The sequence below is a fragment of the Lepidochelys olivacea genome, assembly GCF_965140295.1.
Source record: "Lepidochelys olivacea isolate rLepOli2 genome assembly, chromosome: 3".
Lineage (NCBI taxonomy): Eukaryota > Metazoa > Chordata > Testudines > Cheloniidae > Lepidochelys > Lepidochelys olivacea.
The window spans coordinates 165572292-165584213 of record NC_140413.1 but is presented as its reverse complement, the minus strand read 5'-3'; the positions used below and the strand labels follow the sequence as shown (position 1 = coordinate 165584213).

The 11922-nt window shown below is 42.1% G+C and overlaps 1 protein-coding gene across 2 annotated transcripts in view; it reads right to left on the bottom strand.

Annotated features, from left to right (window-relative positions):
* Positions 1-360: 360 nt before the first annotated feature.
* The window catches only part of USH2A (usherin), a gene marked incomplete at its 5' end in the record, with an annotated part of 586511 nt that continues 574949 nt past the window's right edge, over positions 361-11922 (bottom strand). Inside the window, 7 exons of one of the 2 annotated variants that reach the window (XM_084623290.1) lie at positions 361-453; positions 1209-1433; positions 2217-2288; positions 2714-2815; positions 5714-5958; positions 8670-8753; positions 10397-10573. In XM_084623290.1, the coding sequence (XP_084479416.1) occupies positions 364-453; positions 1209-1433; positions 2217-2288; positions 2714-2815; positions 5714-5958; positions 8670-8753; positions 10397-10573 (995 nt within the window). In that variant the 3' untranslated portion in view covers positions 361-363. The remainder of the gene's footprint in view (positions 454-1208; positions 1434-2216; positions 2289-2713; positions 2816-5713; positions 5959-8669; positions 8754-10396; positions 10574-11922) is intronic. The other variant, XM_084623291.1, reaches the window with a different exon arrangement.

The following is an 11922-nucleotide window of genomic DNA, read 5'->3' as shown; positions in this document are numbered from 1 at the left end:
CTCTGTATATTATATTGGCTACTTAAGGTCTTGCCAGTACTGTGACACAACGTTGTACATACAATACATTCTTCTCACCTTCCCCTTTTGAAATATTTCTGTATGATATTTGCAATAAATGTTTAACACTGATCGATATGTAGAGAGTACATTTACAATATATAACTATATTCTTGGCTGTTGCAACAGTACTCCTAGAAAATGCATTCATACTGCTAAAGTTCCAGTAGGCACCCTTTTTAAAACATAATCCCCAAGCTGTTACATGAGAAATTAATTTCTACATGTTAAATTGAACAAAACAAAGATTTTGTGTTCCTTCAGCTGCTTTGGGTTGGCTGTGGTACTTACTCCAAATAGGTATCACAACTGGGTGTCAGTGAAGGTTGTATGTTCTTTAGTTACTGAACTGAAGCCTTTGATGGCATTCACAAGGTCTTCATCATCCACATACTAGGGGGGTAAAAAAATTAGCCAAATCACTTGCAGGGTTTAAGTACAAATTTAGAGAACTATAAATACTGACCTAGTCATAGAACAACAAAACTAGAAATAACAGAGATTTGTTGTTCCAAAGAAATAGACTTGCTACACGCACAGTCACAATACTTGACTGCATTATCAAACTGATTCGCACTAAGACCTGGTCTAGACACAGCTTTATACAGTCATAAAATCACATCCCTGACCAAAATAGTTCGTTAATTCCCATAAATATTGGTGAATAACCTGTACTGCTATACGCACCTTTACAGTGGTAGAATTGCAACCACTCTCAGGGATTGTACTGCTTTAATTATATCAGTTTAGAAACCGCATGAGAGCCACATAACCAATAGACTACTGAAACATCTCACTGAATGTCATGTTTTCGCTGTAGTTATGTGCAAAAAGGAATAAAATGTCTGATGTATACAGTACCGTAACTGTGTAAAATAGTTGGTAACATTTCCAAAAGCACCTTTGTGATTCATGAGCTGAAGTCCCACTTTCAGAAGTGACTTAGCTGCTTCTGAAAATAGGATTTAGGCTAGTCATTAGTACCCAGTACCTCAAAGGTATTTAGGCAAGTAACTCTCATTACCTTTGAGGATCTGGGCCTAGATGCTTTTGGAAATTTTGCCCAGCATCTTGGTAAACATCAGTTACTAAGATAATGCCAAATGTGCATGCATTCATGGAATTGTAGAACTAGAATAAGAACTTACCAACCCACTATCATGACCATGTATAATGGTATCCCACACAGAATCTTCTATTAGGGACTTCTTGTCATAGACATCAATAAGTTGACTGACACTGCGATGTAAAGACCCTTGGGAGGAGGTACGATTCATCTGCCTTTGACTCGGTATCTGTAGAATGGAAGTACTTTGGTTGCTACGATTACTCAAAGGAGATCCGGGTCCTGGAATTTTTGTATCTGCTAGTCCCTAGGAATATTGGAATAAAAGGGATGTGCTTATGAAAGGTTTACATGAAAAATGTAATAGATTAACATTTCAGCTCAAATAAATCTGTTACAAAGTTAGTTATTTTCAAGGGCTTTATTTTGCAGTAGAAGCCATAGTACTAAAGTAACACGGTAGTGGTAGAGCTTTTTAGGCTGATAACAGAACATCGTTATCACTAGCTCCAGCTATTGTTCCCTGTGGAAACAATGGCTTACTGCAATGCGGTTTAACAAGGTGATCTCTTGAAGATTGCTTGTTAAGCGCAATTGAAACACGTCATCACAGTAATTGCCATTCCATTTTAGAACCAGGAAATAGACAACTGATGGAACACTTGCAAAGTTAGGAAGCACCTGGCTTATCTGCTAGGGGACAATACCTGGCAATTTTAGCAAGTAGCTTTTGTGAACTTGTGTAAGTATGTGTCTCTAACCGCCATTTGACCTTTCTCACTCTCTGGTTTTCCAAAAAGTTGTGTAAAACAAATTATATGTTAAATCGACAAGTAGAGCCCCAAATGGGTTTTTTTTTAACATACTGAAACTCCTACAGTACAGTATCACACAACTATGCACGTTCTTTATTATACCCTTTAAAGTGGCAGCTATATACCACTTTGGATCATCTGTCACAGAATCTTCAACTGCTAACAGCTGTGCAGTAATAAAACATGCACCATGCAAGAAATTCTCAGGCAAAACACTTTAATTAATTCCAGGTTTGATTGCCACAGCACACAGGTTGCATACTCGTTAACTATACCTCAAAACGCATTGTGTAACTTGTTAGAGTAACACTACTTGCGGACTCTGACATCTCGGCAATAGAATCAAACTGAGATTTAAAAGGAAGGAGAGTTGTTAACAGCAATGCTACATTAGCCCAGGTGCTGTGACAAGTGTTTTATTCTGTGGTTAGATTACACTGTAAATGTAGCTAAAAATAATGGTCAGAGCTATCAGTTGAGAATCTGGGCCATTGTACTCAACTACAGGACAATGGAATGATTTTTACAATACAAACTCATGGTGGTTGAAAATGAATTTGTTCGTCTCTAAGGCAGGTTTCACTTGTTGTATTTGTACAGGACAGCAGAGGATGAAAGTTCCAAATTCAAGTCCATACTTGAGTTTTGTGTAAAAACTGCGGTGTGACCTTGGAAGTGATGATAAAATAAAAATGAATGCCTCCATCTATAGCCCTTTCCTAGCAGTTCAGACTGAAATGTGTGTGCAGACATAAGCACTGCAAAGTCTTACCTTATCTCTGCTCTGTGAGACTTGTGAAGATGAGATGAGAGGAACTTGTAAAGGAGTTGCAATAGGATGCTGATGGCAGGGATTAGCAGTTAAAGAGGTTTTCTGCATTTTTAAAGCATTGTAGGTAGAGAATAGAAATGGGATAAATATATAAGTACGTAGAAGACAAGGAGTTAAACAAAAGGGACGGTATCTTTCATTTTCCCGAGGAGAAATTGGATATAAGGCACATTCTGGGTTTTTGGTTTTTTTTTTTTTTTTCCTTCCCCAATTTAAATTTCTGCCAGTTGTTTAGCCAAAAGAGGAGCCACAATTATATTGTTGAAACTGACGGCACAATGTGCGCTGTAGCTGCTCGTGGAATTAATACAGATCTGAATGAATGACTTCAAGCTATTGACATGTCTGCTTGTATATTTAAAAAAAAAACCTTTTCAAAAAGCCGAGGAAAAAATAGTGGGGAAGAGGTTGTAACGAGAGGAGTGATTTAATGGTCTTTAGAACCCAGGAGTTCTCAGGAGCTCCTCAGTACTTATCTTCTTGATCACAGAACTTTCTGTGTGCTCTTGGGTATGTTACTTTCTGCCTCAGTTTCCATCCTAAAATGGGCATGCATACTACTCCTACTAACCTTCCTCAGTAGGGTGTTTTATATAATTCCTAACTAATGTTCACACGTCCTAAGTAGTATTGGACTCCTTTCCCCAACCCTCAGCTCCAAGAGAGTATTGTGTCATGTGACTCCATGGCAAGTTAGGCGATTTTCAAGTCTCACTTTGTATTTCCAAAGCTAAATTATGATTTTTTTAACAGTTCCTCATTTAGCCTTTTGTAATTGACATTAAGAGTTGCCACAAAAATGTTTCTAAGGCAAGCCGCCCCAGTCTCAAGGGGGTCCTTCTGAAAACAGGCACATTTTCCTTTAAGGCACCCACTTGGCCACCTAGCTCAACACCATTCCATGAGGAGCCAGAACACTCACAGGTCCTTAAGGGGCTACATAAAGATCTAAACTGGCAGCTTAATGGGTTGTTAACATAATTCTTTAAATAAAGACATGAGAGCAGCATGCTTACTAATCAGTGGTGTTGTGCCTGACAAGCTGAACAGATGTGGCAGCTGAGGGCTACTGTTCCCTGATGAAGGGCACATTATAGAAGGACAAGATGGCTGGATGAATCCATAGATATACACCCTTCCTCTTTCCAATCTGACAACCAAGCTCCTGGAAGGCAGAGTCCTTCTCAATTTTTGCTTATACCTTGTGCATGCTAAATGGTGAAGAATGTGTTTAAAGCCCCCAATTCAACTTTTACACAGGAAAATACAATGTCAGTAGGCCCAAGCAGCCCCCAAAGAAAGATGTGAAGCAAAAGAGAGCAGGGGATAGGAATGGGGAAGGAAAAGGCACAAACTCACAGTAATGTGCTTTTTGTTGCTATAATTATCTAGGATTTTATACTGTCATCTATCACCATGGTATCTGAGGAGTCTATATGTGTCAGCAGGGTTTAAAATGCTGTGGGTTTTGCATTCACTGAAGTCTGGCAAAACTCCCATTGACATTAATGAGTGCTGGATCAAGCTCATAGTTTGTAGAATTGTACTGAACAGTCACTTGAAATAATGCATCCGATGACATGAGCTGTAGCTCACGAAAGCTTATGCTCAAATAAATTGGTTAGGCTCTAAGGTGCCACAAGTACTCCTTTTCTTTTTCAAATAATGGGAAACTAGTGAGCACTATTCTAATATTTATTCCTTTTGCCTGAGAACTAATTTACATAATGGGGCAACTCCTCAGCTAGTATAAATAAGAGTGACAGACTAACGATTTCCTGAATGAACTTCGCTGAATTAAATTAAACCTTACTGAATTAGTTTTCATTGTATTAAATGCAAATATGTATGGTGAGATTGTATGGAATTTATTTAGTAGGAAGATTAATGCAATCTGGAACGTATGAGGAAGTCCAAAGGTCTTTTTGGAACAATATGTGTGAAGTGGATTTCTTTAGAAAGAGCTTGAGCAAATTCTCCCCCTAGTTCAAACTGGGTTCTCCAGGGTCCAAGAGACAAAGAAAGGTGTTTGAGATGAGTTTGTTTACACTGACGCAGAGCCTTCTTCCTGAACCAGCAAATGGACAGGACCGCAGCTCCACAGAGGGTCCCATCTTTAGGGTAATGGTTGAAGGCTGTCAGAATCCATGTTAGGATTGGAGTGGACTCTGGTAAGCTTGTTAGCATGTGTGTAGGTTCTTCTATTTGTTTTCACCTTAGGAATAAAGTAGGCTTGCAGAGGAAGTGGTATGCAGTAAGCTAGAACTGTTGACAATCAGTCTCTGAAGAGAGAGCAAACAGGTGTGCTTGGGCAACCTGTCAGTGCTGGGAAATACAAAGAGAACAGTGCAGCCTGGGAATACCCAGTCAGAAGGGGGAGAGACTGGTCTCCACCCAGAAAAGCAATGGCCGTGGAGCTAGAAACCAAGAATTGGTGCCTTTGGTGGTCCACTATGGGGAAATACAGGTTTAGTTGCCCTGAACTGTGACTATAAGCATAGCTTGACTGAGTCAGTGGGGGTATATTGATTTACAGCAGCTAAGGATTTGGCCCAGTCAGTGTATCAATACCTGAAGAGTGACCTCCCCAATAATACAATAAAGCTAAAGATGTCCTACCCCTGTGTCATTTAAGGAGTTAAACGTATCTCGGTCTTCCTACCACATTCATCACTGTGGTATCTGACCAAGAAAAAAACCACCCAAGTTCTGTTGCTTATTTGAACGGTAGTCACCACTTACTCCCAATTTACAGCTTGGGTCATTTTGTAGCTTACAGATACTCTTTCACGTGAAGCAATATGTACATTTTCCCTCTTACTATATTCAAATTGTAAGTTAATGCCCTTAGACTGCAACATTATCCTTTGTAACATATGTTCCATTGCAATAACTCTCTGTACAATATAAATACACATTATTGCGCTTTGCATGACATACCATGTGGGTGTCTCCTGGTGAATATACAGTCATTGGCGATGTCCGCTTTTGGAGTGGAACTAAGGGAGGCCTTTCTCTTGCATATGGTTGTTTTTTTATTTTTCTTCGTAGAATCAAGGACAGAAAAATAGCCAAGAGGATCAAACCTAGAACTGTCATTAATATCACAAACCACAGTTCAGTGTAAAATGTTGCATATTTAGTCTCTGCTTCATCCTTTTCTCCAGGAGTTGTTAATATAGGACCTGTATAATCCAGGAAGGTAAAAGGGAAACATTATTTTAGAAAGCAGTTTAGTGATAGATCATCCCCTTATTTGATAATAAATTAGAAAGAAGTTTGAAGCAGTTTGTCACAGTGTGCTTATTTGCACTTATGTTCAAGGTGGTGTAATGGTTCAATATGCTAGTGGGCTGTAATAAAAAGCTTACTGCACTCAGGAGACCATGCTTAAAGTTCTGGCATTGCTGCCTGGGTTGGAAATCACCACTGCACTGGCATCTCCTAGGAAAGGGTGGGGGGGGGGGATTCGAAAAAGGTTGATCAAAGTAACCTTGAACAGTTGAAACAATGATAATTTCAGGGTAATTTCAGAGAGGTGCAGACAGGATGTTTTCTGCAGCACTATAGCCCAGCACAAGAAGCAGTTGCTACTGTGGACACTGCAGCACAGATTATAAAACAATAAAGCCAAAACATTAGGATGAACGAAGAGGCCAAATAAAATCAAAAGCTTAGGACAGGGCCATGAAAAAGATACACAGTGTTCCACTGTTCCTTCCAATACATAGTGCACATCACTGCACAGCTTAGAAAAATCACTTGCATGGTGGGCAGGGGGAGGAAACGCCTTGTAGCAACAGTAGCTTTGCAGGATATGCAGCGATGCATTCAAAGAGGGCTGAGGGTGCTAGAGCCCCAGAAACAAGAACAGAGGAGAGGTGACACCTTTGCCACAAAGCCACTTCTAGGTTATAAAAAAACAAATAAACTTCATCTATTTACCACCCCTCAACACAAAGGACATCTGGCCAAGAAAATGAAATCAGGTGTCTATGTTGTGTCTAACAAAACAAAATATTTTTGGCTCTGAAGTCCTATTTCAGCTTTGGTTCAAAGACACCTAAGGGGTTTTCACAGTGTGATTATCCCTGTTCCCCATTTCTGGTTCAGGAAGCAAGGGTTTAATGCAGGACGCTGACAATATCCTCCACTCTTCTAGCAGATTAAAAAGTAATCCACTGCTCCGCCACACCTGCATATTGAGACTGGCCCACACTGATGGTTTAATAGGAACTTGGATGTGGCTCACAGAGAAAACTAATATGAGCACTTGCAGAAAGGAATCTCCGATACAGGCCAACAATGGGCCCCCATGGCAATTTGTAATTGTTTACATCTGCCAGGGCTCTGCTTCTAGGAAGTTCCATTGTTTCTCCTTAGAAACTGGTGTGGTGATTTACCTTAATCTGATCTGTCTCGTGGATGATATGTCTGAGATATAACTAGTGGTCAAAAAAGAAAACAAGATGTTTGGCTGCATAAGGAAAGGGATGAAGTATAATGCCTTTATATAAATCCATACTACAGCCTCAGCTGGAGTGATGTGTGCAGTACTAGGATCCTGCACCATTAGAGGGGGTTCAGAGAAGGGTGATAAGAGTGATTAGGTACATGGAAAGACTCTTACAGAAAGAAAGGCTGAAAAGATAGGGATTGTTTACAAAGGAGATGAATACGAGGGGACATGATACAAGTATATAAAATAATGAATGGTCTAGAGAAGGAAAATGGGGAGCTACTGTTCTCCCTGACGCACAACACAAGAACAAGGGGACATCCAATGAAATTCAGCAGTGAGAAATTCCAAACTGATAAAAGGAAATACTTTTTACATGATGCACAATTAGTCTGTGGAACCCACTGCCTCATGATGTTGTTGAGGCTAAGAACATAAGGGAGTGGACATTTATATGGATATCAAGAACATATAGAGTTATTATGCTTAAGGTTTTTAAAGGAATATTAAAACTTTGTATTTCAGGTTTTAAGCCAATCTCTGTCAGAGATCAGGATAAGACCTAACATGGGGGGGGGGGGGGGGAGGCGCAGCTTACTCCACATTTGTCTACTGTGGGGTTCTTATATCTTTCTCTGTTGTTGGCCACCGCTGGAGACAGGACTAAATTAGATGATCCTCAGGTCTACACCTATGTTCCTATGTATCTAATAGCAGCAAAATCTCTGTATTTGGATGCTCTTTGGGCAGGCCATGGACCTGACCCTGCTCTCCTCAGCATGAAAGACAAAACTTCCAGTGATTTCAACAAGATCAGGCCCTGTGTCAACATCCCTCTTCCTCAGCTGAAGACTGGAAAACTCAAGTTTCAGCCTATTTACTGTGATGTCACCACCCCATTCCAGTCCTCCCAAGAGACCTGCAACCAAGAGAGGGGTCAGGAGTTGATCTTTCTAAGGTTTAACAAAGAGAAACTCACCGCCAAACCATGTAGCATTTTAAAAAAATCATGACGCTGTTCCTATACATTCTGAAGGAATAGTAAAGGGCCCAAAGGGTTTTGATTTGCTTTGTATTTCAGCTTTAACACGGGCAGTAAGCTACCATCCCTACTGTGGTGCTGATGTACAGTGTTAGCAGGTTTTGCATTTGTTTGATTTTTTTTTGGTGGGAGGGAAAGAACTGTGTGTAAAATTCTCATTGGTTTAAAAGAAGCTCCAAAACAGTACTTGCTTCAATAAAGAGAAACTTCCTGAATAAATTCAGCTGGTGACAAAGACACATTAGCCACATACTTTAATGCTTCAAGAAAAACTTGGGCCAGATCAATAACTTCTATTTCCAAATCTGATCTGATCCAGTATGCGTTACACCTAATTGCTCAGCACAAATTCACACATAATTAGTAGGAGCTAGGTAACGTCTCTACAGGTTTACCCAGTCCAGTAGCCGTGCTGTATTTGATCACTGGTGTGAGGGCGCTCCCTTCATCGGTGGTACACGTTACTTGAAAGAAAAAGGCTGAACAAAAAAGGCAAAATACTGAGTTAGAAATCTCAAATGAGACACTCAAAATACGTCAGCCCTGATCCTCCAACAAGAGCTGCTAATGTGCACGGCTGCATTCATGCACAATCACAATGGGACTCCCCACAGGCACAGCAGTCAACGCTAATTGATCCCAATACAGCCCTGAAGCCTGATAATTCACTAATATTCAGCTATTAAACTGTATATTACAGTGGCCTTGTTTGTAGTTGTGATGTTCCCCTATAACCCCCACATTTTCACAGGCTCATAACCTTTCCAAATCGAACGGAATTGCGCATGCTGGGTTCTGTGTCTGACAGTCCATTTTTAAAGAAACTTCGAGACAAACCCTCAGCCCTGTTTCTTATAATGGGAAGATACAAAACCCCCAGACAAACCCTTCCCACCGTTAAATAAACAAACTTTTTGAATAGGGGTTATAGCAAAAAAGGTTGAACTTTGAAAGCTGAAATCTAACTGAGCCATAATTTCCTCATGGGCTGGTGATTTTGCTTGGTCTGAGGAATTGTTTGGAGCACTTGAAAATGGCCATGCTCTTTACCAAGTCAGGAGGTGAGAGGCACTGTGCCCACATGCACAGCCAGCAAGCAAATATATTAGATAAGGTCATACTAAAACTTGTCAAGAGACAGCTGGGCAAAGCATTGTCCAGCTGCTGCCATACTTTCTGCACACATTGCCCAGCACGATAGTCCCTTGCCCCACCAAATTGTGTGACTTGGAATGATTTTTGTAGCTTAAGCATCGATTTAGATTGGCAGTGACTGGCCTTCCTTGGAAAGCATTTTGAGCATTATCACAATTTTAAGCATCTTAATCAGGAAGATTTTCTCATGCCTATGGCACTTTATCAAAAGCAGTATAGTTCCAGTAGAATCCGTGCAGCCAATGAAAGGAGCAGGTACAGATGCAACATGGAGGTGATAGCCTTCCATGGTATAAGGACTCTCTTCCCTATGGATCCCAAATATCCACAAGGCTGGGCGGATACACCTTCTACCTGCTTCCGTGATTCATCCAGGGCTCAATCCTGCAAGGTGTTGCGCACTCTATCCCAATCCAGCAAAATACATAAGCATGTGATTAACTCTAAGCATGTGAATCGTCCCATCAACTTCAGCAAGATGAGTGATGTGCTTAATGTTAAGCATGTGCTGGATTGGACTATCGTCCTCGGCACCTTCCAGAATCGAGCCCTGAAAGGGTCATGGTGGAAGTAGAGGGCACATCATATCTTTGTCCACTCCTCCTTTTGAGAGGAAGATCTGTAGTAAACTCCAGGAGGTCAGCCTCGCAGTGTTTCCTGGCCATCTATACCCATCCCATGGAATGGGTAGAATTTATTCCAGAAACATAATCAATTCCCCTCACCCGCCCCTGTACCTCAAATAACCACTGTTCCTATACTCACAGTAGGTACTAAAGGAGTTTTGATGGAAAAGTGCATTCAATCATCAGGATAAAGAGTACCTGACTATACATACAACATCAGCTTTTCAAGGAAACTAGAAGTCTAAAGAGACAGTCCACTGCTGTGCAATGGCTGGCCAACTTCGTAAAATTTAACATGTAATAGATAAACACAGGCCTTGAAATGGGAAATTGAAACTGACTTTTGGCCGATGTCCTCGGTAAATACAGCATGGTGTCAAAGCCACTGTAGACACGCTGGCCTCCCTCAGTTAACACATACTCCTTCAACTGTCCATTCAGTACAAAAGTGTGACTCCAGTCTAGGTAGACCATGGATAAATTGCTGACAACAGAAAATGGAGCTTTGTACTGAGGTACTGCGGGGGGGAAAAAGAAAAAGGAAACAGCTGATTTATAAATTGTAGGCATCTCACTGGGTTGCACAAAATAAATGCACCAGATAAGAAGTGTTACAGGCTCTCTCACACATACCCACCCTATGGAAAAAAGCCAAGGAGAGGCTACAGGAGGAGGCTGCCCTTGCCATTATCACACTGAAATATATTGTATCTGCACCCTAAGTGAACCCCACAAGGAAAATTAGTAAAATTTGAGCGTAAGCTCCTTGGAGCAGGGAGTGCCTTTTACTATGGCTGTTCAATGCCTACTATAATGGGGACCCTGCTAGATTGGGGGGTACAGGCACTATTGTCATACATAATAATTAATAATAAAATGACTTCCAAAAATTAAGGATCAAGACATTCAACACAAGGAATGAGTTATATTCTATCAGCTGCACTGGTAAAATGCTACTGGGGTTACACCAGTGTAATGGGCCAAGACCATGTTCTGTTCAATCATAGAATATCAGGGTTATAAGGGACCTCAGGAGGTCATCTAGTCCAACCCCCTGCTCAAAGCAGGGCCAATCCCCAATTTTTGCCCAAGATCCCAAATGGCCCCCCTCAAGGATTGAACTCACAACCCTGGGTTTAGCAGGCCAATGCTCAAACCACTGAGCTATCCCTCCCCCCCTCCAATAACAAGTCTGGCACCAGAGCTTCAAGTGGTATTAAAAAAAAAAGTATTGGCGCGGGGGAGGGAGGGCGTAGGGGTCACCTCTCATCTTCTACAGAAATGAAAACACTGGCTTCTCCCCCCAAAATAATTTTTGCTCCCAGCGTTTCACCTCTGCTCCTCCTGGGGCACATCCCCCGCTTCGAGTGGGGAGGAACAGAGGAGCCACCCCATCTCTCACAAAAGCGGAGGAGCTGCTACCAGGCTCCTTCTGCTCCCGCCTCTTTCCTCCACAGAGGGGCGGGTGAGAGAGCTGTGTCTGGGTCAGCAACTGCTCTGATTGGCTGCTTACACCCTAAGGAGTCCAAGTTGCCCCCCCCCCCCCACACACAGAGGGGTTTGGTGTGTGGGAGGGACTCAGGGCTAGGGCAGAGGAGTTCAGGGTGCAGGAGGGGGCTCACAGCTGGGGCAGAGGATTGCGGTGCTGGGGTGAGGTCTCTGGGCTGAGGATGAGGGGTTTGGGGTGCAGGCAGGCTGCCCTGGGGCTGGGGCCAGAGAGGAGGACTCCCCTGAGCCCTTTTCCCTCCCCCCCCCCAGCAGCACACTCACCCTGCATAACTGTCACTGCATGTGCTCCTAAGGCCCCTCTCAGGTCCAGGAAGCCCCCCTCACCGCCCCTGTGGTGGGTGTTGGGTGGGGCTGCCAT